The 26,647-nt window shown below is 46.3% G+C and overlaps 1 protein-coding gene across 4 annotated transcripts in view; it reads right to left on the reverse strand.

Moving 5' to 3' along the window:
- The window catches only part of UST (uronyl 2-sulfotransferase), a 315,627-nt gene extending 289,426 nt beyond the window's left edge, over positions 1–26,201 (reverse strand). Inside the window, exon 1 of one of the 4 annotated variants that reach the window (XM_053904397.1) lies at positions 25,341–26,201. In XM_053904397.1, coding sequence (XP_053760372.1) covers positions 25,341–25,587 — 247 coding nt within the window. In that variant the 5' untranslated portion in view covers positions 25,588–26,201. The remainder of the gene's footprint in view (positions 1–25,340) is intronic. The other 3 variants (XM_019425021.2, XM_019425022.2, XM_019425023.2) reach the window with 3 other exon arrangements.
- Between the last annotated feature and the right edge of the window lie 446 nt (positions 26,202–26,647).

A 26,647-nucleotide genomic window follows, 5' to 3' on the forward strand; every position in this document is an offset into this window, starting at 1 on the left:
TCAAACAACCTCACAGACAGAAACTTGCTTGGTTTAATTTGTTGTTTTTAACCAAGGGTATAGCTCAGAACAAGGACAGGTTGGGGAAGGATGGGGCAGAGAGTGGAGTACAGAAGCAGCAAGGGGGGGGGGGGGAGAGAAAAAGGATGGAGGAATCTAGTTTTCCTGCCTCCCTGGAAAAGAGATGTGAAACCAGAACATCTTTCCATGTGCAGCCATGCTCTCAACTACCGAGACTTGGTAATAGCCCCTGGTGTCCTGTCCAGGACAGTTTCTCCCACGAAAACCTCTGAATACAAGCCACAGGATTCATTTCCACCCATGGTGGTCAGCTCTGTGCTCTCTCAACAGAATTCCAAGTGTTAGAACAGCAAGGGCACGTCTATTCTGTGATGGCTGTCAAACTTTTATGCTCAGAATTACCTTATAGGAATTCTGAAAGACTTACATGCCATAGCACGCTTGAAGCTGACATGCAGAATTTTTCATCTTCTGTTTAAAAATCTGCAAAGGATACAATTTCCAGGAAGACACATACTAACATGTTAAAAGTAAAATAATTGCGAGGCGCCTGGGTGGCTCAGTTGGTTGAGTGTCCAACTTCGGCTCAGGTCATGATCTCAGGGTTCCTGAGTTCGAGCCCCACACTGGGCTCTGCGCTGACACCTCAGAGCCTGGAGCCTGCTTCAGATTCTGTGTCTCCCTCTCTGCCTGCCCCTCCCCTGCCCATGCTCTGTCTCTCTCTCTCTCTCAAAATAAATAAAAGTAATAAACTAAACAATTACATCATTTTATACATATATCCAACAAAATACTCCCCACCCACACACACACACAAGCAATGATACCTGCCACTGTGAGTATACAAATCTGTTTCATGTAAGGTTAGGATGCACGTGTGTGTGTGTGTGTGTGTGTGTGTGTGTGTGTGCACGCACGCGCCCCTGCATGATGAATAGAGGGAAATTCACAGTGAAATTACTAAAGCCTAAGCCTCAGGAGCCTTTAGACCTGCATAAATAAACTTACTAGCAATAAATTCAGTTGATCTTTACTCAAAGGTAAGCTGCTTGACTGCAATTAGTTAGGACCACGGTCTCTTTCCACTTTTTAACTTCTCCTTATACACCCTCCCAGATTGGGTGACACCAAACTGGTTGGGCATTTTTAACTCCTTATTTTTTTATTCTTTTTCCTTAGGAAAAAAAAAATTTAGATTTGTATAGTATTCAAGCCCCATGAAAACTGACAGAGAACAGTAAATTCAAGATTCAGAACACTAGTTACCTAGGCAGGGGGGAGACCAGGAGAGAGTGGGAGAGGGTAACACAGGTATATTTAAGTTATTCTCATTAGAGGAAAATGTAATCCTCATTAGAGGCAAAACCATCATGAAGGAAGGAAGGGGAGGAGGAAGGAATTAACAGACTTTTCTTCCATTCACTCATTCTTCTCCAGTAACTTGTATCATCATTCCATGTCACCCCCAAATTTTTGTTCTAACAGAATGTATTTTTATGTTTGAGAATATGTTCCATCATTCCATTCTATTTTATATAACAAAAATGTATACAAATTGAAATTCCTTTTTTAAAATTTTCCTGTGACCATAATGCTCTAATAGTACAAAAAATATATTCTGAGCTGAGCTATTAATAAAATTACCATTGGTTCACGATTGATCAAGACGGCATAAAGATTTTTACAAATTTCACAAATAATGATTAAAAAGCCAAAGTAAAACTTAAATGAGATGCGTTTATTCTATTCCTATTTTTCTTTTTAACAATAATATGAATGCTGAGAAACCTCGTTCACACAGATTAGTAGATAGAGACTGGAGAGTTCTATTATAGTCACTCACTTCTTTTTCATGTCTTTCTAAATCCCACGGTAATCTGTTGATCCCCTACCGGAAGAGATCATCGATTCCTTGAATGATGAATGATCTGATTCCTTGATAACTTGAACTCCTTCACTTTGGTTGAAAGCATAGAACTGAAACCACCTGATTTACAAAAGGATTTGGTTACCTTCACTACTCACAGCACCAGCCTTCTGCGTCCTTCCATAAGCACCTGGCAGTGTTTGGCCCCCAGCTTAGTGCGATTCAGGCAAACCTCTCTGCAGAGTGGGGAAAGGCAGAGGGCCTGGGGGTGAGCTAGTGGGAAAGGAGAGCCAGCATGGAAAGTTCTCAGGGAGATCAATTTGAGGAAAGAATAACTGGGCAGTTGACAACCGAGAATTTGATTCTCTCTGACAATCCCTGCTCCGTACCCCCTGGAGAGTCTTTGTGTGCACAGTGGCCAAAGCTGTGTAAAACCCTATTCTGAGGTGCCACAGAACCTACGCCCAGCATTTGGTGCAAGTTCACAAATCTGCTGTCACATCTCTCCCTCATATTGTCCCTTTCAAAAGGTAAAAATAAATAAAATGTCTATGTATGTCCTGTAAAAATTAATTAAACAAAACATCACCCAATAAAAAGCACTTGAATTTACCTTTCCCAGTGTACTAAAAAATCCATGCTGTATGTGTCTGTATTTGCATGTATGTGTGTAAAACAGACTTATGGTGTTTCCATTTACATCTGAAAAATAATTAGACTGTTAGTATGCATGTCGTCTTATTCCAAAGGGGGAAAAAATGCCCATTTCTAATTCACATTAATATTAACTGAAATTAAAAGATATGGAAATTATCACTACGTACTTTATAATTGACTTCACAATATCCTTTATTTTTTTTCAAAGTTCCTCATACATTTTTGTAAGATCATGTATTCAAGAGTGCCTAAAACATGGCAAGACTAATAAAAGTTTGCTGAATTGGAAAATATTATTTTCATCAGGTTCTTTTAATTTTTTTTTATGTTTATTCATTTTTGAGAGACAGAGAGATACAGACTGCGAGCAGGGGAGGGGCAGAGAGAGAGGGAGACACAGAATCTGAAGCAGGCTCCAGGCTCTGAGCTGTCAGCACAGAGCCTGACGGGGCTCGAACTCACAAAGCATGAGATCATGACCTGAGCCGAAGTCGGACTCTCAACCGACTGAGCCATCCAGGTACCCCTTTTTCATTAGTTTTTTAATGTTTATTTTTGAGAGCGAGAGAGCATATGTGAGTGGGAGAGGGGCAGAGAGAGAAGGAGTCAGATCCCAAACAGGCTCTGTGCTGATAGCAGAAAGCCCAATGTGGGGCTCGAACTTAGGAACTGCAAGATCATGACCTGATTCGAAGTCAGATGCTTACCCAACTGAGCCACCCAGGTGCCCCACATTATTATTATTACTATTTCAAAAGGCACAAAAGAAAAGCCAGTAAAATGAATTCTGTTCTCTCATTGACAAGTGAAAGTATATTAGATATTAAAAAAACAAAAAGAGTCCTTCAAGGGATCAACTGTTAAGAGGATTCACAATATGTTTATTCAGGGGCACCTGGGTGGCTCAGTCAGCTAAGTGTCTGACTTCAGCTCAGGTCGTGATGTCACAGTTTGTGAGTTTGAGCCCCACAATAGGCTCTGTGCTGATGGCTCAGAGCCTGGAGCCTGCTTGGGATTCTTTGTCTTCCTGTCTCTCTGTCCTTCCCCTGCTCATGCTCTGTCTCTCTGTCTCTCTCTCTCTCTCTCTCTCTCAAAAATAAATAAACATTAAAAAAAATTCAAAATGTGTTTATTCAGAATTTCTCTCTCTGAGAAAGATTCTGGCCCAGATCTCAGCTACCAGATCAGGAACAATGCTGAGACTCCATGAGGGTCCCGCCCAAGGCTCGACCCTTCCCCAGACCCAGCAGATCCCAGATGGGATGTCTGACGAGGGAAGGTGAATGCAAACTCACCCCACCCTGAATTTCTGCACCTCAGCACTTAACATCATTCACCCAACTGCTCTCCTGTTCCTGCCAAAAACGAGGCTGAAGAAATTGATACTTGAGGAAAAACAATCAGGGCCACGGGCAATACCCATTGCTCTGTGTTTTCTCAACACATAAACTCACTGAAAAGCAAGACACCTAAACTAAACAGACGAGACACTTAAACAGCTCAGCTCCCCAAGGAAATGCAATTGCTGACCTGTGATTTTATATCATGCTTTTCACTTTCACCAAGGGCTGATGTACGACACAGTCTCATGAAGAACAGGTCATTTTCTGGGGGAAAAAAAATACTGTAGGAGATATTGTCCAATATAATACTTTTAAGATCAAATAAATTTCTCCTATAATTTGAAGGTAGGAAAAGAGAGGCCACCCTTTCCCAATGAGCAAGTATGTTTCTTATACAGATAAAGACAACATGACACATTTTATTCCTTTTTTGCCTTGGCCTCCGGAAAATTCAGATATATATTTAATTTTTTTTTAATGTTTATTTATTTATTTATTTTTTTTTTAATTTTTTTTTCAACGTTTTTTATTTATTTTTGGGACAGAGAGAGACAGAGCATGAACGGGGGAGGGGCAGAGAGAGAGGGAGACACAGAATCGGAAACAGGCGCCAGGCTCCGAGCCATCAGCCCAGAGCCTGACGCGGGGCTCGAACTCACGGACTGCGAGATCGTGACCTGGCTGAAGTCGGACGCTTAACCGACTGCGCCACCCAGGCGCCCCCTAATGTTTATTTATTTTTGAGAGACAGAGAGAGACAGAATGAGAGCGGGGGAGGGGCAGAGAGACAGGGAGACCCAGAATTCGAAGCAGGGTCCAGGCTCTGAGCTGTCAACACAGAGCCTGATGCAGGGCTCGAACTCACAAACCATGAGATCATGACCTGAGCTGAAGTTGGACGCTTAACCGACTGAGCCACCCAGGAGCCCCTCAGATATATATTTAATGTACAGTCACAAAAACTCTGTCCCTCCAGGTACATCTTATAATTACCTTAATAAACATAGATCACCCAGTAAGTGCCAGACCCTGGGCAAGTTTAGCCAGGCTCGGGCACAGAGCACCCACTTAACCTTTTTATCCTTCACCTCTTCTCTAAAAAGATGTACTGCCATTCAAGTGCTCAAATGACCATTTGTCTTTTTAATCTTTATTTTTGAAAGAAAGAGACAGAGTATCTGTGAGGAAGGGCAGAGAGAGGGAGACGCAGAATCCAAAGCAGGCTCCAGGCTCCGAGCTGTCAGCACAGAGCCCGACGCGGGGCTCAAACTCTCCAACTGCAAGATCATGACCCGAGCCGAAGTCAGATGCTTAACCAACTGAGCTACCCAGGCGCCCCTCGAATGGCCACTTTAAGGACTACCTACCCTTGTATCACAATCAGCACAGTTCAATTTTTTTGTAACCTGGTTCCCATTCCTCCAACTGTGCTTTAACAAGATTAGAGATTTAGAAACCTGCTTCTGGTCCAAAAGAAGCACAAACAAAATGACCAGAGCATTTTGCCTGAAAGCTCGCAGAGCAGGTGACAGCACAGGTAGGTCAGAGTTTCCCCCAGCAGGGGTTAGATGGGCGAACAGCTTTATAAAAAGCTACACTCAAAATGCAAGGTCAATTTTGGTTCAGGCCATGGGATCAAGCCCCGCGTCAGGCTCTGCACTGAGCATGGAATCTGCTTGGAATTCTCGCTCTCTCCTTCTCTCTCTCTCTCTCTGTCTCTCCCATTGCCACTCTCTCTCTCTCAAAAAAAAAAAAAAAAAAAAAAAAATTTAAGATCAACAGCCCCAGCATACAGGACACAAGGCAAGACATAAGTGGAGTCATCCCTAAAGAATCTTCAATAAGGCAGGCACCTGGGTGGCTCAGTTGGTTGGGCGACTGACTTCAGCTCAGGTTGTGATCTTGCAGTTTGTGAGTTTGAGCCCTGCATCGGGCTCTGTGCTGACAGCTCAGAGCCTGGAGCCTGCTTCGGATTCTGTGTCTCCCTCTCTCTCTGCCCCTCCCCTGCTCACACTCTCTGTGTCTCAATAATAAATAAACGTTAAAAAAAATTAAAAAAAAAAAAAGAATCTTCCATAAGGCTACAGAGAAAGTAAGCCTGCCATCCTCCATGAACAATCATTTTTAAAACAGAAATTACAGCCTAAATGCTAAGTTCATCTATGACAAAATGGCATAATCGAAGTTACGGAAATAAATGAAACATAAACTCAAGATACGATATAGCCTATCCTAATAAAAACGCAGTGGGGATTTTTCTTCCCATTTTAGCTAATCAGAGAAAATAAACCATCAGCTTGTAGAACGCTACCATAACAGGAAAATAGTGGCAAGGAGGCAAAGTGATGTGAATCTATTATACTAAATAAATACCTGCAGGGTAAGAATTAAGTTGGTTTTCCTGTCAAACTTTCTTTATCAAGATTAAAACCACTTTGAAAGTTCTCATTAAAAGAGTCAGAAAAATACTTTGGTGCTTTTGTTGAAATCTGCCTCCATATGCAAGCAGTAAAGAGGAAGAGATCCCTGGGGCCTGAGCCAACTTGGACCGGAAACAGAACACCTCCTCTCCCCATGTCACCAGCTGGGCCACTCGCAGCCTTTCATGCATCTCTGGACTCCTTATCTGCAAAGTGAGCTTAACACCCGCCACACGGGAGTAAAAAAGCAGGTGTGATAATACTTGGGCAAGTACTACTCTATGAACTTCAAAGGCTATTCAAACCTGAAGACCATTCCAGACCGGCGCTTAGACTTTTCCATGGTGTTCTGTTTCCAGAGTTATCTTCATGAATAACAAAGCTGCGATCACTCTGTTGTCTTAAAACCATTCAGTGGTTTCTTCGCCGCCGGCCAGTTAGTGTAACATGCATGGGTTCCTTCACCATCTACTGTCTTCCCGTAGGAGCCTCCCTTGCAGCAAACCTCCCCCCCATCCCCCTGCCACAGTCTCTCGCCAGCCCACCTGTACTGCTCAGAGGACCCAAAGGCACCACGATTTTGCCCACTGGCTGGCCCTTGCAAGCGCTGTTCTCTTCCTGTTTGAAATGCCCTGTTCCCACCTCTCTGCCCAGCAAACTCCTATTTACACTTCAACACCCAGCTCAGGTGCCATCTCTTCCAGGAAGCCCTCTTGTACGAATTTTTCCCTCCCCTGTGCTCCCCAAGCACATGGATGAATCTCTAGTAGCACAAATATACATGAAAATGATTAAGTTATACATCCATATCGGAGACTAGACTACTAGCTCTTTGGAGAGTTTTTGAGTCTCCGGGACACAAATTTTGAAAACAGTATTGAAAAAAGTAAAAACTTATTAAATGATCACAGGGTGTTTTAGAACGTTTAATCATCGGGGGCACCTGGGTGGCTCAGTCAGTTGAGCGTCCGACTTCAGCTCAGGTCATGGTCTCACAGTTCGTGAGTTCAAGCCCCACATCAGGCTTGCTGCTGTCAGCACAGAGCCTGCCTCGGATCCTCCATCTGTCTGTCTGTCTGTCTGTCTCTCTCAAAAATAAACACACACAGGGGCGCCTGGGTGGCTCAGTCGGTTAAGCGTCTGACTTCGGCCCAGGTCATGATCTCGCGGTCTGTGGGTTCGAGCCCCACATCGGGCTCTGTGCTGACAGCTCAGAGCCTGGAGCCTGCTTTGGATTCTGTGTCTCCCTCTTTCTCTGACCCTCCCCTGTTCACGCTCTCTCTCTCTGTCTCAAAAATAAATAAATGTTAAAAAAAAATTTTTTTTAAATAAAAATAAAAAAATAAACACACACACAAAAAGAACTCTCACTCATCAAACTGTTCTTTGCAACTTAAAGTGAAATGGCCAGAGGCCTTAGGACACACAGAAAACTCTTTGTTTAGTCCTTTAGGACAACAGGGAAAGTGTAAAAATATCCAAAAGATTAAAACATAATTTACATTATCTTAGGAGGCCTTCTTCATGCAAAACACTATAACAGAAAGAGCAGAACTCTACACAGCAAATAACTACTGTGTGTGAAGGCCTAAAGGCAGAATTCTAATGGGCTTGTTTGTTTGAAGACAAAACACACACACATCCCACAGTAAGTAACTCCTACCCTCACTCCTACACTTTGGAGCTCTGATCAGGCTTCTGCCTGGAAAACTAAAATGAAGATGTGTATTAGCAGACATTACAAATGCAAATTTTCATAGTATTCCAGGCTGCAGAGTACCAGACAGCATTCTCTTTATAAGCTGGTGGTGGTTGTTCCGGAACAGAAAGAGTCCCTCTAAAGGAGATTCAGAGAGTTTAAGTGAATTCCCCAAGGTCACACAGCGGCACAGTGGCAATGCCAGGACTCAAACAGAGAACTTCTGATTTGGAGCCCAATGCTCTGTTACACTACGCTGCCTCCTGAGATACTCAACATCCCGGTACAGGCAAGTTCACAGTCGCAACACGATTTCCTGAAAAGAAAATTTAGCTCCGCTAGACCATATGGTTGGTCTTTAAATGTCCGTGTTTTCAAATTGTGATCCCTTGAGTTTCATAAACATGTAAAAGAATAACAACCCACGGGAACTGAATAACTTATTGTCATCTAGCTGCTTATAAAAATAGCGTTACGATGAGCGCTGTCCCCATTGCCAAGATGCTGCAAAGGGCTGGTCCTAGAGCCAGGCTGACCTTCAGGAGCTAACCCATCGCCCTCAGCTAAGTTTCCAGCCAAACTGAACGGCGTGCATGTGGCTGCCGGGAGGCTCATTTTTAGCTTGAAACCCAGTAAGAATCCAAGAGGCTCAGATTTATAAATTTGTCCAATCCTGCAACCAAGCAACTCAGGGCAGGCAAGGAGAGTGGTCGTGTCTGCCTGGCCTGAATGCTGGCAACTCTACAATCCGCTGACACAGAAAGTTCTGTCCAGATGTAATTGCGGGGGCTGGGGAGCAGGGACCTACACCCACAGGTACAGCTGGAGAGGCAACAGAAGGAGAAGAGGCCTAGCCACGGGTTCCAGTGCTACAGAGAAGGACCAGAGGGCCTCTGAAATCCCTCCTGCCCCCGAAAGTGTAGGATTAAATGGCAAATGGGGTTTCGAATCCTCTAAAAAGCATTAAGGTCAAATCAGTTCATCTTGATGTTTGAAAAATTAATTTACTGTTCAAGAATGACAGCATTCAAGTATGACGACTTTTTCTCCAGCTAGGCTTGCAAAATCGAGTTAATTTACACCAAAATAATTGCCAAAAAGGGTGAGAAAGTGAATGAAATAATAAAACAACAAATGAACTGGAAGAAAATACACAGGCTATGTACTTGATGTCAGGATGTAAGGCCTTTCTAAACATAAAAGCAAAGAAAAAAATAATAAATGGAAGACGGTTAATTAGTGCACAGGAAAAATAAAAGATACCGATTTTAAAAAACTACAGGGCGGGGCTCAATTGGTTAAGTGTACAACTTCAGCTCAGGTCATGATCTCATGGTTCATGAGTTCGAGCCCCATGTTGGGCTCTGTGCTTATAGCTCGGAGCCTGGAGCCTGCTTCGGATTCTGTGTCTTCTCTCTCTCTTTCTCTTGCTCTCTCTCTCTCTCTCTCTCTGTCTGTCTCCCTCTGTCCCTCCTGCTTGTGCTCGCTTTCTCTCTCAAAATAAATCAACAACTTTAAAAATAATAATAAAAAAAACTACAGGGCAAAGAAAAGCCAGGAGATTATTACAAATGAACTCTTACAAATGATAAGAGAAAGGAGAACACATAGAAAAAACGGGGAAGGGTAAAACTGTCATTCCCCAAAGAAGAAACATGCCTCATAAACACAGTCAAATTGTTCGGAGTCACTAATATGCAAGCAAATGGGAATTACAGGCTTAAGAAGATCACTTCTCACCAATCGAACGCATGAAGAGTTTTATAATATTATAGCCAGTGCTTATAAGAGCATAAGCACAACAGGTTGCAGACTGCTGCTGAAATACACCTGTCCTAAGAGCATGCACTTTCATCCAGCAGTTCCAAGCCTAAGAATTCATCCCAGGGAAGGAGACAAGAGTACAAAAGCTGAACGATGTTCATCATAGCTGTACCTAGAAGCTTGAAAAACAGGAAAGAGGCTACCTATGAAACAGGCCCTACTAACGGGACCACGGCACACTCACAAGATACTCTGCCACCATGAAAACCGACATTGTAGAAAAAGGTTTGAAGAGGTAGGGCTTCCGGGATACCACACAGGGGAGGAAGACGTGACCAAACCAAAGCAGTCGTGAGTAAAGCAATTCGTGTGTCTTTTGTTTTCCTCTTTGTGCTTCTATATTTTCCAGTTTCCTACAATGAGCACATATTCATGGTTTTAAATATTTCTTTAAAATGTGTGTTTTTAAAGCATTACACCAAGTCATTCTCATTATTTGCTCTATTTGCATCCAAATATTTGCCCTGGCCATAAAAAACAAAACAAAACAAACAACAACAACAAAAAAAAAACAATTCCACCAGGAATATTTGGATAAGAGGGGCACTTGGCAATGAATTCTGATACTATGCCTCAACATCAGAATTTAAAACGGTGCAAGAATCTGCCAACAACTATTTGAGGAAACTTCATACCCAGGACCAGTTGCTTCCTTTCTGATGCTTATTAATGAACTTGACATGAGGTCAAAATCTGTGCGGTCACAAATCTCCAAACAGCCTATGCTTCAGTACTGTGTATAACAGAGATTAAAAGAAAAGAAAAAAAAAAAAAGGCATTTTAAATTTGAATCATGCAAATGTGTGATTCTCCCTTAAGAAACACCTCGTGTTCTTAAAATTCGAACAATCAAATGGGTGAATGAAAATTCAATTTAAAAGAATGCCATGAAACATTTCAATGCACCAATATTTGGTGGGCGGGGCTATACCTTGACTCATGGGTCTGTTTACAAGTATCGATTATTTCCTACGAAGGATACAGTGTAGACCCTGCTCCTCAAAGTGTGATCCTCTAAGCAGAGTGCTGGTGATACCCGGGAGCTTGTTGGGAGCGCAGGATCCCTGGCCCCACCTGAGACCCACACTATACCAGAATCTAGAGTTGAACGAATCCCCAGGTGATATGAATGCCATTAAAGTTTGAGAAGAGCTGCTCTAAGAAGTCAAAAGCTGAAGTGTTATGTCACAACCAAATAAAAGATTTAAGTGAAGTGAAGCACCCCTGAACAGCCCCTGGAAGAAGACCTCATACACACACCAAACCGCAGCGCCCTGCATCTGCTACGGCGGTTCCCCACCCTGGCCGCGAACCAAAATTACCTGGGAGCTTTTAACACGCACAGGTGCCCAAGCCCCACCCGGACCCAATGAATGAAAATCAGCATTTTCCAAAGCCCTCCGGGTAATTCTATCGTGCAGCCAGACTTGAGAGTTTGAGACTGGCATAGACAGACCCTTAACCAAAGAGATCGCCAGCCTCACCACAGCCAGGCACAAATAACCCCTGCTTCTACTCTCTTCCGGTAGCTTCTCACAGGCCCCTGTTTATCACTCCCTACACTGATCCTCAGCCGTTCTCTGCCCCTACAGCCCCGTGAGTGCAGTGTTATTGGTCACGTTATCTCCAGCACCTGGCACTTCGCTGGAGTTGGATGAGCATTTGTTGAAGGAATGAGATAGAAGCAAGAGAGGGCAACTGCCAAGCTGAATGTGAAGGAGGGTGGGCAGGCAGAAGCAATCGGAAAACACATGTTCTTTGATCCTCTTAAGGCTCATCGATGTGAAACTCCCATGAAGTGTAAGCCTTGTGGGCAAGACTTACTCTAAAATTAACAAAAGATCACCTATCATTCCAACGACGTGGCCGGGGTAAAAATTCTGCACAAAGGGGACTGTGTTTTCAAACAGCAATGCATCATGCCGTGAAAGAAATGCAACACTAAAACAGAAGCCCTCTTGGTAACCCAAGTATGTGTGTGTGTGTGTGTGTGTGTGTGTGTGTGTGTGTGTAATGTTTATTTATTTTTGAGAGAGAGACAGAGACAGAGCATGAGCGGGGAATGGGCAGAGAGAGAGGGAGACACAGAATCCGAAGCAGGCTCCAGGCTCTGAGCTGTCAGCACAGAGCTCGAGGCGGGGCTCGAACCCACGAACCGGGAGATCATGACCTGAGCTGAAGTCGGTCACTTAACTAAGTCACCCAGGCACCCACCCAAACGTGTTTTAGTATGTTCTCCCTCCAAGCTAGGGCAGCACACCTATTGACATGCTACCCACACTCTCTATGCCCAAGTTCAGGTCAGAAAGACCGGCACCTCCATAACTGTGTGCATCCCACAACCCAGGCACAGAGAGGGAACTTACACACCCCTCCCCGGCCATAAGGAACAGGACAGCAAGGCACAAGAATGCTTGAATAAAGTATTTTCCAAAAGCACTGGAGAAGTCTGTGATCAAACTGCAAGCTTATGAGATTCCAGCATTATCGCGAAATGCTAACTCTAGATATCCTCTGCCCCAGGGTAAAGGGCAATAAAGAGAGGTTTTGGATGCTGACAAACACTTCCCTCTCCCTCCCTTCGATTTCTGGGAACCTCTTCATCTCACAGCATGACTAGGAGAACATAACCACAAATACTTCAGACTCCAAAAGGCCTCGGATCTCTGCTGGGCAAGCAAACAAGAGCAGCCTTTGGAATTGGGAAAAGCACGAGCAAAGAAAATAATACGGCCTCACTCCTGTCATCTGGTGAAGCAAAATAAAGACGCCGCGCCATTTGGTTTTTATATCTGTGTGGCTTTCCAGAACACTTTGCTCCATTTTCACGTCCGTGTCCTGGGCAGATCTTGGGAGCGGGGCTCCTGCGGAACTGGAGAGTGCAGGACGCGTCTCGGGAGTAACCAATGTTCACCTCACAACTGCTGCATCTGGCATCCTACTCGGAGGTGAGGCCAACACTCTCCCCTGGCAGGTCTCCGGCACAGGCCCTCCTCAGCTGACCCGCTCAGAAAGGACCACACCGCGGCCCCCAGGCCAGTCTGGCAAGACAGGAGACACGAGCGTCCCCACACCCCGGTCACGCAGACACCTCACCTCCCCGCTCGGCCCTGCCCCAACGTCTCTGCCAACCGGCACTTTCTGTTTCCTTCCCCGCCCTGGTAAAAATAACTTCCTCTTCGGGTGTCTAAATCTGTATGTGATTTTACACACATTCGCTGGCACATCGCTGGATGAATTCTGACACTAAAGCAGAATGAAATCGCAAGAAATCTGCAGTCACATTTCCGTAGAACTCCATCCAGATGAGTCAGTTCCACTTGTTTTCCCAGATATTGAGAAAATACTTCCAGGCAAGGTGCTGCATCCTAAGCGCGGCATCAGTTCCTTCTGCCCTCTGCTTCTTACGGACTCAGCAAAGCCACGGAGAGGCAGGGTGCGGGGCGCGGGCGCTGCTGTGTGTTAACTGTGTGCGGTTCGCTGGCTGCAGTTCTGAGTGGGGAGAAGGGCGTCTCAGTGAGCAGACCACCCAGCACAGATGTGGCATCAAGACCCCAGCAAGACTTCCTCATTCAGGGCCCGAGTCGGGGCTCCCGAGAGCGCCCGCCAGATCCACTCACCTGTCATAAGGACAGAACGGTGGAGGATGTGTCAGTCGTTCTCAAAAGAGGACAGGTTGGAAGAGAGACGCTTCTGATCGTGACTCCTCTCTGCAAAGCAGGCTCACAGATGGAGGGAACCGGAAGCTTCCTCAGTTCTACGGGCCAGCAAAGGGCCACAGAGGCAAAGGGGTGAAGGTGCTTAAGAGAGTGAAGATCATTGAGTCTTCTCGAATTGCTTACTGGCCAGTTGTGTCTCCTCTCCTACAAGCTGCCTGCTTATATTCTTTGCCCATTTATCTCACAAAGTGTTTCTCTTCTTTATTGATTCGTTGACCACTTAAAGACTGCATATTCGTCTCGTTTCCTAGAGAAACATCTGTCCCCAGTCTGGGTCTTTTGCCTTGCTTACGGGGTGCCATTGTTCCGAAGGTTCTACTTGTACAGTCGTTTTCTTCCCTTTGCTATTTGTGCTTTCTGTGCTGAAGATGACTTCAGATGACGAGCTAAAATAGAGTAGACATCTATTTTTCTGGACAATATTCACGTGGGGAGGGGGTAAGACAATCATCTTCCTATCTTCAGTCCTCTGAAAGATGATGCAGTTCAATGGACTATTCTGTGTAGCTCCCAGAAGAACTAGCAGAGGCAGAGTGAAGCTACCCGGAAGTAGCTCATCATACGGCAAACCACTCCCTCAGTCACTGGAGCTGTCCACAGGGCAACGGGACGTCCAGCGGCAGGGAGCCGGGCGGGGCTGAGAGTCTCCTTTGAACAACACAGCTTCTTATTCCTATATGTCTTCCTTCTTTCTTCCTATCGCATTGTTAGATTTTGAATTCTGGAAAGACATATCTTAGTCTGCTTCCTCTCTCTCTCTCTCTCTCTCTCTCTCTCTCTCTCTCTCTCTCTCTCTCTCTCTCTGCCTTCCTAGGGATATTCTGCTTCCCGTAGTTTCTGGAGCAAGATTCTCCCACTATTGCCCGGATAGGCTGTGGCAAACTGATGATGATGGAGAAACACGCTGCCAATTTTAATGAAGACAAAACAACAAACGAACGAAACAAAACCAAAAAGACTATGATGCAGATTTTGGAAATAATGGTCAAACAAGTTTTTGTGCATTCTACTTGCCTTAGTCACTTGACTTTTACAATCTTTTAAATAAGCATTTGGTACCGAAGGAAATAGCCTTATAATTTCAGTTGCTAGAGTGAAAGGACTTTCTTATCTCTTTCACAAGATTTTAAGAGTAGACAGGCCCGTAGAAAACACCAAATGCGGTGATTCTAAAGAGAAAAGCAGCAGCATCTCCTGGGGCTACATATAAATATCACCTAGAGAATCTCTTTGAAGAACCCCAAATCCACCCCATTGTCCCAGTCCCGGCCACTGGGACAGAGTCCCAGACAAACCATCAAGGCAATATGGACACACTGCTGACGATGGGGGTCGTACGAAAGAAAAACAATGGAGAATCATGGACCTAATCAAACGTCTTCATTTTAGAGGTGAGGAAACCTAAGCCTAGGAGGTTCATGTGACTTAAGAGCACCGACCACTGAACTATTTGGGGGACCCTTCCAGAACCAGGTCCCATATCCCTCCCAGCAACCTGCATGGCTTTGCCACTGCTTATTCAGCACAAAGGCATTAACGTCAAACAGCCCTCGTGTCAGAGCAGGAAGCTCTGCGCTGGAACTGCAAGGTCATGGCTTTTCCAAACAAAATTTAACTTTCTATTCAACGATGTGAATTCGCATTTGCTTTCAACTTCTCGAGGAACTGGGTGACCAGCTACGGCAGAGAGTAATGGCCTGTGGCTCTCACGTGCCCCGGCGCCCACCCAAGGCTGGGAAGGTCCTGGCAACATGAAGAAGCAGAGAGGATGGAAAACAGAGGCGAGTTCACCTGCCTCTGGGCAAAGGCATTGTCCATGACTTGGGTTCACCACTCTGGCCGTGACTTCCAGTAGAAGACAAGTAGGAACCGGAGAAAAGCAAGTGACCGTACCGCTGGGCATGGTGGTTCCATCTCTCATGGGAGAAGCCCTCCTACCTGTCACAGTGTGTGCCTGGCATTCTGATTGTCTGAAAGGGCGTAGCTACAGGCCACTAGTGCCATTCTCAAAGAGCAGGCCATCCCAGACAGTCGGCTCCGCCATGCGCCCCCCGCAAAACTGTTCTTATTTTGCGAATGCGGGGGAGAAAGCGTGGATAAATTCAAAATAGAGGAAAGCACACCGTGCCTAGAATGTGTTCTTTCAAGACTGTGTCTAGGAAGCAAGCAGAAGGAAGAAACTGGAAGGTTCCTGTGTGTCTAGTTAACAGGGCAAGTGACTGGACCTTGCCAGCCGTTGACGAGCCCCCACGAATCGGAGGGTGAGGGTGACAAGATGAGCCACAGGAATACTAGTTTAATACTTTCGTGTTTCCTGGTTAGACTGCTGCTTTCAACTGGAAACCAAGCCAGGGATGAGTCTACATGTATCACCAGCATGGGTGTTGGTACAAGCGTGCGTCCCCAAGAATGTAGGTTTTCCTGCCAGAAGAGAGGGGACTCTGAGAGAAGCGAAGAACAAAGTGATAAAGTTGACATTTGTTGAATTCAAATGCCAGGCCGTGGGTCAGGTAAGTATCCTATAAAACAGCACTTATCAATCCCGTCATACGGATCAAAACACCTGAGGTTCAGAGAAGTTAAGAAAATTGCCCAAGTTCTCCCAGCTGGTGAGTCGCACTGGGATTTACATCAAAATCTCTCTCTAGGGGGTGCCTGGGTGGCTCAGTCGGTTGAGCGTCCACTTTCGGCTCAGGTTATGATCTCGTGGTTTGTGGATTTGAGCCCCGCATCGGCTCTGTGCTGACAGCTCAGAGCCCGGAGACTGCTTCAGATTCTGTGTCTCCCTCTGTCTCTGCCCCTCCCCTGCTCATGCTCAGTCTCTCTCTGTCTCTCAAAGATAAGTAAAAAAAATTATGAAAAAAAAAAAATCTCTGCTCTAAAACCTATATTCTTTCTAATGTCTGATGCTTCTGGCTCACAAGCCTTCCATGAATATTTGCTGAATGACTGAACAAAAGAATTTGTATGTTTCAGAATACTTCCATTTTTATTTTCATCAAGACTGTGAAACTCATACTCACTGAGCTAGGGAAAAAAAAAAAAAAATCAATGGTGTTTCCAGAAATGCAATACGGCTAAATGTAAATAATTACTTAAATCACCCATGAATGAGTGAATGAAGAGTTGCTTAACCAAAGCCATGACTTCAAGGTTATTCAATACCTTTCATCAAACAAGGGTCAATGGGTTTGTGCACTGAGCCCTGATTTTATAGTTTCTCATTTTGCCATTCTAGGTTAAAATCCATTTGCTCACAATTTCAAAAACCACATCATCTTTTGGTCTCATCTCCTTAAAGACAAAAAGTCATGCTTGAAACGTACTAGCTAATTTAACACAAATCGCTATGTAAGGAAAAGACACCAGCTTAGAGAGAGAAATAAACTATCTGCAGACTCCCAAAGCAACTGGTCGGGGTTCAGGAAAATGACAAGAAACAAAAAGTCTGCATTCTAGTTATATGCAGTCAAAGCTCTAGATTGACCTCAGGTGTTCTTAAGAGGTGAACAATTATCCCCATGCATGGAGGAAATCTTTACAGAACTATATGTCATAGTGGTTTTAACATCTTTGCTTGGAACATATGCTTCAAACAGCCAGGAAGAGACAGGCTGTAGACATCACCTGAGCTTAAGTCTTTCCTGGCACCCTTCCCCATGTTCTCTACTTAAAATAGAGACCAAACAACGCAGGATGTGGAACCCTAGTGAAGAACATTCTGCTTAGCAAATATATTGAATCAACAGATAATTACTGAGGGCCTGTGCAGGAGGCACAGGAGAGGTGTCAAAGTAGAGATGGAGATTACTGAATAAGCTTCCTCCTTTCAAGGAGCTTGCCCATGAACTATCACAATACAAGGCAGAATGTCACAACTTCAGACGTGATCATGAAATAATTACAGGAGTTCGGAGATCATCACTGGAATCTGAGCTTCCTAAACCACCAGCAGAGAGGCAATAGCAGAGGCAAAGTCACATCATGAGACCAGAAAAATGAGTCAGTGGCTATCTTTGGGAAATTACAGACAACTAACAGAAACCCTGAGACAGACCAGGAGGTATAAGCATACCCTCAACAGTAAGCAGCTATCTGGCTCCCCTGTGATTTTCAGTATGTGAGTGTTACAAATTATTCAAATTGAGCCTCTACCAAGCAGCATGGAACTGACTGCATCTATCTTAAAGCTTCTCATTTTGAGAACACCTATTTTTCAAACATACCCAAAGTGTCTAACGCTCTTACAAAACCAAGTAATATTTCTTTCTAAAGCCTGCAAGTTAATTTACCAAAGAGAAACAATTCTAGGAATTGTAAATTCTGGGAATTTAGTAAATTCCTATGTGTTTGTCTTGTATGTTATACCACAACATGAATTAACAACCAAATTGCACGTGAATTCTAATTTTATGAGAATTCTCAAGATCTCCTTGGTATCCTGGTAGTAAATACCTTGTATAAGGAACATGATGTACCCAAATGTTTTCCCCTGCTGAGCTCATCAGTTCCATTCCAGTGAGCAAATACAAGACAGATACTCACATCCACTGTACTATAATCTGCTGTTCAAAACTGGCTTCACGTACATGTCACATATGAGTCACAGCAATCTCTTCAGACATCCGTAATATGGGTAAATGCTGGCTATCCAAGAATTTACATACGTGAGAACTAAATGCAGACAACCAAAGGGATTCCTATTCAAAGTAATCCATACCTCATCACTGCAAACAAGACCCCCAGGATTCTTTTGAAGAGATCCTTGCTTCCGTTCACTGTTAGGAATGTATTTAGATTTCATTCTCTACGCGGACACTGTAATTAGCACTTTGAAAGTGACTAAAAATGAAACTTTCTTGCTCCTTGAGAAGGTGCACACCTGTTACACAGAGAACAATACGCCACAGTATTGTTTCAGCCAGTACCACCTTTTGCAACTTCAAAACAAATAGCAAAATCATACATCTGATAAGGGTCTAGATTCCAGAATACGTAAAGAACTCTTAAAGCCCCAAAACAAAAACACAACCAAGTTCAAAAATGTGTGAAGGATGTGAAGAGACATTTTTTTCCAAAGAAGCCACACGAATGGCCAACCAGCTCACGAAAAGATGCTCGTCGTCACTAATCATTAGGGAAATGCAAAGCAAAACCACAATAAAATACACTTCGCATGCACTAGGATGCCTACAATCAAAATAATGGAAAGGAACAAGTGTTGGTGAGGATGTAGAGAAACTGGAACTCTCGTACATTGCTGGCGGGGATGGCCGCCGGTGCAGCCACTGTGCAAAACAGCTTGGCAGTTCTGTAATAAGTTAAACATAGAATTACCATATGACCCAGCAGTCTACTTCTGAGTACGTACCCAAAGGAACAGCAAGTAGGTATTAAAACAGAGACGGCACGCAAAAGTTCGTAGAAGCGCTATGCACAACAGCCGCAAGATAGAAACAACCCCAACGTCCATCAACACCTGAATGAATAAACAAAATGTGCTATATCCACTGGCATATTATTCAACCATAAAAAGGAAGGGAGCATGATGCATGCTACAACGTGAATGAGTCATGAAAACAATATGCCAAATGAAAGAAGCCAATCACAAAAGACCACGTATTATATGGCTCATTTCTAGGAGATGTCCGGAACAGGCAAATCTACAGAGACAGAATGTAGATTACTGGTGACTTAGGGCTGAGGAGATGGTGGAGGGAGGGGACATCCAAAGGGTATATAGGGTTTCTCTTCATGCTCTAAAATCAACTAGAATAATGGCTGTATTTGTCTATGAATATACTGAAAACTACGAAACTACTAAACACTTTAAATGTGTGGCCCGTATGGTTTCTGAATTATATCTCGATAAAGCTGTTTTAAAAACTTAATAGCAATAGTGAAAGGTGCTTCATTTGGAATTTTCTTGCCCAACAGTTGCTACAGTTTTTTGATTTTTGCAAATCAGAGTTTTGGGTGAAACAGTAGTGTTTGTGTCCCAGGTCTAATAAATAAAATGGTTTATGGCCATCACTGCTTAAAGTTGAGTTTCTCTAAATAAAAATCAATACAGGTAAGACGAAATTTCCCTGCGGTCAAGTGTTCCCATCTTTCAAAAACAAAAACAAAACCCAAAAGAGCAAATGATAACTCGTAACAATTCAAGCGGCCAGGATCTGTCAGATAAGATGCCTTTTCATTGTCCATCACTGCTCCCCTTCAGGACAGCTGCAAGGCAAGAGACAGTGTCTGCGCCTAGAGCTTCCTCGAGGGAAGCAAAAGATACTATCTCTTTCGGGACCCAAACAGCTTGACCACTTTCATTCTGGCTTCTCAAATACAAAGCCAACTAGTGTTTTAAACCTGGGTTGATGACAGGGAATTTAAGGAAAGACAGTATCCAGATAATACATATTTATATGTGCTTTCAAACAATTCATACTGGGACTAGTCTACAGCAAAAATAGTTTACAAAGCAGGATGCTTTTCACCATTCATGTGCTGTGTTTACTGACCAGTCTGCCATTAATGAATTCCATTTTCTGTCCTTCTTCTAATACAGTGCTACTGTGTCCCCAACCAACCCCAAAAAACACATTTGCAGCTATGAACAAGAATGCCATTTTGTTTTTTTGTCAACAATTTCTATTGATAACATTATATCCAATGCATTCATTTCCTAGATTGCTGTCTGGGGCCCAAACTATATTTATTTTTATTTTTTTTTATTTTTTTTTAACGTTTATTTATTTTTGAGACAGAGAGAGACAGAGCAATGAACGGGGGAGGGGCAGAGAGAGAGGGAGACACAGAATTGGAAGCAGGCTCCAGGCTCTGAGCCATCAGCCCAGAGCCCGACGCGGGGCTTGAACTCACGGACCGCGAGATCGTGACCTGAGCTGAAGTCGGACGCTTAACCAACTGAGCCACCCAGGCGCCCCCCAAAGTATATTTAAACCATGCTTGATGTGCAGAAGACAAATTAAATTTGACTTGTAAGGTTTAAAGAAATGATTTTGTAACGGATCAGGACCTCTATTTTGACATTTTCCTTTAAATTCATTTAAACTTAGAGAATTTCAAATGCAACACAGTTCCATCTTTTTCTCTGTCGTCTTTTGACTTGAAATTGCCATCCTCGTATATAATATATATAAAGATTGGCAACTCTGGAAACTGAAATAGAAGTGGTACATCTCCAGTTAAAGTAGTACAACGTAAAAATGGAAAGGAAAGCATGTCAATTTGAGATCGACCCAACAAATTTAGTTCCCATAAAGGCTAAATCACATATCCAAGGCTTGATGATAAATCATTAGAGTTTGCCAGTTGTAGAAGATCTGTAGTAAGCCATCTGGCTTATTCAGTTTACATCAGTGTAACGAGTGTTATCCCAAGGTTCTGATATTTCCACAGCTCATAAGTAATGAGGCTACTGGCAGAGGCTGTATCATAACCTAATTTCTGGGGGGGGGGGGGGGGGGGAGATCTTATGTGATTTTTATTTGTTTTCCATAGCAAATCAAAGTCTGAATGCTGCTTCAAAACACAAAAATGCATTTCACTGAATTGGAAGGACTATGGTAGCCAAGTTTAGGCACAGCCTTTGCTAAATACATCCATTTACCCCACTGTATGCTCGTGTTCTCCCTCTACCCATTTCAACAAAGAAAATACCAAGGCCACAGTTATTCCTGCATGATCCACCCCCCTAACTTACTTTCCTTTTTGCAAATGTGTTGCAGCAGAAAGTACCTTTCAGGAGAACATACTCTGCCCGTTCCCAAAACAGACCAGAAAGAACTGTTCCACTGGCTTCTGTGGGAAGAGAAAGCATCATCGCTGCCTCCTTTCCCTTTCTTCCCCCACTATTCCTTCTGGTTACCAGCTCCACCCCATTCCATCCATCTCCTAACCTCAGAGAGTCTAAAGCCAGCTGGAGCTGCGGCTGTTGGCTGGTCTTTCCCTTGAAACAATGAGGCTTAAGCGGCAAAGCAGATGCATTTTTCAAAGTCGAAACGTAAAAGATGAAACCACGCACATCACCTTTAAAATACTCGGTAAATCTCCTCTCTTTCATCTCCTGTCTTTCGCTCAACTATATAGGAGGCTTTCTGAAAGTAGAGCTGTATTCCGGAACGATGGTTCTCGAACTTCAGCCTGCATCAGAGTCACCTGGAAGACTTGCTAAAGTACAGAGCGCTGGGCCCTCCGCCCAGACTCTTTCATTCAATTGGTCCGGAATGAGCCCTGAGCAGCTGCATTTGTAACAAGGTTCCAGGTGATGCCGATGCTTGCAGATCCGGGGCCACACACGCAAAGCTACTAGCGTGGACAAAGAACAAATCGCTAAAGGAAGGCAAAAGATCGGGGATTTAAGATTCTAATTCCCATCACCTCCAGTTGTGTGGCTCTGCGAAAGCTGAGTTCCGTGGCACACGGGGATTAACACGGGAAGGTGGAGCTAAGAGCAGACCAGCTGCTTGACTTACTTCCCTTCTCTGCTGGCCCCTGAAGATGTTCAGAACAAAAGTAGCAAGAAAAGGAAAGCGAAATTACGCAAATAAGTATGACTGTGTTCAGCCAGTCTGCTCTTGAGATCTGCACTTGCCTCCTGGCTGACTGGAGAGCTGCGCAGTGGGCGCTCCGAACCAGACGGAGTTGGGTTCAGGTCTGGCCTACGGGCTGTGCGTCCTTCGGCCAGTCAGTGAATCTGTGTTCTCATCTCTGCCACATCAAAAATGGGAATAACAACCGAACCCACCTGTAGCATTGCTATGTGCATACAATTTCATCCTGCATGTGCACTGACGGGACCAGACACAATCAATGTTAGCTTTGATCGTGAATGGTCGCATCTCCTGGCTCTACTGTGAGAACATCCAATACGTTCAATGTTGTCAGACCTATTCGAGACGGTAGGTTCAGTTATTAATGCCAATAAATAGCAAGTGGAGACTCTGTGTCAGATGTATAATGGCACACAAGTATATTAAAATAACACCCTGACAACAATTTTTGCTAAAATGTTATTCTGATTTGGAACAGTTTCACTTTATCTGGACTTATATTTCAGGAAAACACTGGCCTCCAAAATTGGCTAACTCAGGAAATTGAGAGGGTATGTTGACTAACCACAAATTTTGTTTTGACAGACACTAGAATAGTAGAACGGACGAAACAAGGGGAAAGTATTCTGCAGATACCTTGGCCTTATATTATTAAGGGTATATTTTAGACCCTCTTAAAGACCACAAGCCCACTCTTCCCCAAAGTCATTATATTTATGCAACAAAACAACAGGGAACAAATTTGGCCAAGGTATCCTATTTTCAGTTTACAGAAGTGATGTCATTTTTTTTTTACCCCATCATGTCAGTCAGAAACTTCCTGATGAGTTACTAACAGCAGCGATGTTCAACTGATCAGTCCTTCCCAGTTCCAGAGTGAAGTCACCCTTCTACCAACGGAGCCCCCAAATTTATCAGGCCTCATCTTTTGAAATATATGATGAAAGCATTCAATTCTGGGCACAACACACTTTGGGCTCAATTTTCAAAAGGTTAACGTGCCAGACGTCACAGTTTCTTGATTTTACCCCCCCGGGGTCGCCTCTGTTCTTTCCTCCTCTCCGGTTTTCCTGTCCCCAAGAAGGGTATCAGAACCACAACATCTCAGGAGCTGGATGGAGGTCTGAGCTACAACCTAGTGCAGCCCGGAACTCTATTAATGAAAAACCTGAGGCCCATGAAGTTTGAGCGCCCTCCCTAAAGCCAACTGCTTTGAGGGCACTAAGCACAGATGTCTTCCTTCTCCATGCACTGTATTTTCCCTGCCCCACTGGCCTCCACATTTTGCTTGAAGGGAATTTCAACAAAGTATTCGTTATCAGATTTTACAGACCCCTAAGCTTCAAAACCACTTCCCAGTGCCAGTTAACAGGGATTATGGTTGATGGTTTAAAAGAAAAAAAAAGGGGGCGCCTGGGTGGCTTGGTCGGTTAAGTTTCCGACTTTGGCTCAGGTCATGATCTCACGGTCCGTGAGTTCGAGCCCTGCGTCGGGCTCTGTGCTGACAGCTCAGAGCCTGGAGCCTGTTTCAGATTCTGTGTCTCCCTCTCTCTCTGCCCCTCCCCTGTTCATGCTCTGTCTCTCTCTATCTCAAAAATAAATAAACGTTAAAAAAAAAAAAAAAAAGAGAAAGAAAGAAAAAGTTACCTTCATAGCACTAGCAGGTGTCTGAGACCCTGTGAAGTCTCCATGAGACTCCAAAATGCAGAACTCAGGGAAAAAAAGAGATTTGACTCCCTAATAAAAGTGCGTTATTACCCCCAATCTTCTAAGAAGCCTGATGCTGAGGATTGTTATTTGCAAATCTGCTCGGACAATGTTTTCCTTTAATTTTCCCTAAAGCATCTTACAAAACCAGAGTTCTCCCAAGTTTCTACCGAAACAGGAGCGTACCTTTTAAAATCTGAGCTTCTCTGCGTGGAAAGGGCATGCTTGTTATCTGCGTTTCTATTTCAAAACGCTTCAACCCATCTGTCACTTTGCTGAGGTGGTTCCTGTCCTTCGAAAACGGCCTGCTATCCAGACCTGTGGCTTCCGCGACTCAGGGACTCTTGAGGGAAGTGTGGAGGCTTCCAGCCCCCTGGAGTCTTTGGCCCGATACGGCCCAGCGCTCCAGAGGCTTCCCTTTGCGCACCCGCTCGCGCCAGGCAGATGCCGGAGGTTGGCCGGGTGGCTCAGGTTCATCACCTCGGACGCGGGCAGGGAGCTGGCGCCTCCCCAGCCTCTCCCCCCCGCCCCCGCAAAAGCTCTCCGGGCTGCGCGGGCAGGGGCGGGGGGTGGAGATTCGGCCCCTCCCGGACCGGGGCGCGCGCCAGCCGCGGAGCCGGGACCCGGGAGTGCGCTCGCGCGGCTCTGGCACCGCTCTCCCCGCGCCCGCACCGAGCGGCGGGTCACGCCCTCTCTCTGCGGCCGCTCTCTCCTCTCGCCGCACAACCCTTTCCTCACCTCTGCTAAAAACGGGCGGCCTCGCTCCTAAGACACGGAGCGCAAGGCAACCCCCCCCCAAAAAAAAAAAAAAAAGTTCTGACTTGAGACGCACGCAGCGCAGAAGAGACTCGGGTCACAGCAGGCGACACTGCCGGCCAGGCTGACCCGGGGCCCTCGAACAGCCCCGGATCCCCGGACGCAGCCCCTCCCCGCGTCCCCCTCGCCGCCGCCGAAGGACAAGCCAGCCCAGGGTCAGCACGGGGGCCCGAAAACTGCCCCTGGGTCACGGAGGCCGGCGGGCAGGAGAGGGACTCGCGGGGCAGAACTGGCAGAACCGAGCGGGGAGGGGAGCTAACTCCACCCCCCACACGCCCCCGGAGTGCTCACGAGACAGGACTACGGTCACCGACAATGCCACGGGGTGGGGGGAGGGGGACTGTCCCTTCCCCTCGCCGCTCCCCACACCTCCAGGCCACAAAACACACACTCGTACACACCCACAAACACACACGCCCGCACTCCGCCCCGGACCCGGGGACAGAGGCGGGGAAGGTATGCGGCGCCCCGCCCGGGGTACCTGCCCGGCCCGCCGCCTCCGGGCGGACGGACGGACGGCCGCACGCACGGACGCGCGGGAGGGAGCCGGCACCCGGACGTCCCACCTGGGGAGCCTCGGGGCGCCGGCGGGCGGTCGCAACGCCACAAGTCCCCGGCGCGCCCCTGTCCCCTCCCCCCCCTCCCCCGCACAAGTTCGCGCGGCCGCCGCCGCCCTCGCCCGGCCCCCCTTCCTTACCCAAATACTGCCGCAGGTCGAGCAGGAAGCGAGGGGGTCCCCCGCTGAGCTGATAGAAGAGGGAGCCCAGGCAGAAGACCAGCAGGGTGGCCATGCAGAAGCCGTAGTCCCGGAGCGAGAAGCGCAGGAAAGGCAGCAGGGGGACCCGGCGCTTCCAGCTGCCCAGGCCCGGAGGGGCGCCCCCCAGAGGGGTCCCATGGGGCCAGGGATCCGCGCCGCCGCCGGGATGCTGCTGCTTCTTCTTCATCGCCTGCTCCGCCGCCTCGCACAGCCTGCCCGTGCCAGGAAAAGGTCACCCATCCGCCTGCGAGGAGGAGAGCCCGGCCGGCCGGCTGCACATGGGCAGGGCCGCGCCGAGGGCAGCCCGGGTGGGGGGCGGGGAGGGGCCGAAGTTGCCGGGCTCAGGAGACTTTCCTCGGCATGGTCCCCGCCGCCGCGGCCCGAGCGGCCGAGGTGCCCGGCCCCGGCTCGGCCCGCGCCCGCGCCCGCTAGCGCCCCCGCGCCCCGCGCCCCGCCGCGCCTCGGGCTCGCTCGCGGCCGCCGGGGCTCGCCTCCAGCGCCAGCGTGGACCCCCCGGCTTTGTGTCTGTCGGTCTCGGTGTGTTTTGTCCCTGTTCAGACTCCTCTAAAAGACGGCAGGGAGGAACGGGAGGCGGACACCGTCGCCTCGCTCCACCTCCTTGACAGGGGTTTTCCTTCTTCTCCTCCCCTTTCCCTCTCCGGCTCTCCGCGGCCCTCTCTCCTCCCTCTTCCCTCCCTCTCGGCGCTCGGGTCTCCGGGTTTCTCTCGGGTGTCACGTTACTGCCTCTGACCGGGGAGCGGGGCGGGGGGCGGCGATTATTCGCCACGAGGAAGAAAGTTTCTGGGTGTTTTTCTCCTTCCCCCTTTCTCTACAGTCTGGCCTCAGTTTCTGCGCCACCAGCGACCTCTGGGGGGCCCCGCTGACTTCCCTCTCTTGTAAACAGTCACCGGCAGGAAGAAGCACGACTTCTTTTACTATATGTTTTTTTTTTTTTTTTTTCATTTCAGGAACTCGATTCTCCTTCTAGATCCCGAGCTGCCTACAAAAGGCCGGTTAAAAAAAAAAGGTACTTGGGTATGTGTTCGAGACTTGACTGAGATGGTCCAAGAGCAAGTGGTGTGAATTATAATTCGACATGACCCCTGGGGTCAGGCTTCTCGCTCCGACTCCTGGTAGAGAAAGGAAAGAGGACGCTTTCCCCTTGCTCACAGAGCCCCTCATCCACGTAGCGCCCAGAGAGGCAAGGCGGTGGTACAGGGCGGACTCCCGGAGGTCCTTCCTCTAGC

This window comes from Panthera pardus, unplaced genomic scaffold (assembly GCF_024362965.1).
Source record: "Panthera pardus isolate Hobbes unplaced genomic scaffold, ASM2436296v1 HiC_scaffold_17, whole genome shotgun sequence".
Classification (NCBI taxonomy): domain Eukaryota; kingdom Metazoa; phylum Chordata; class Mammalia; order Carnivora; family Felidae; genus Panthera; species Panthera pardus.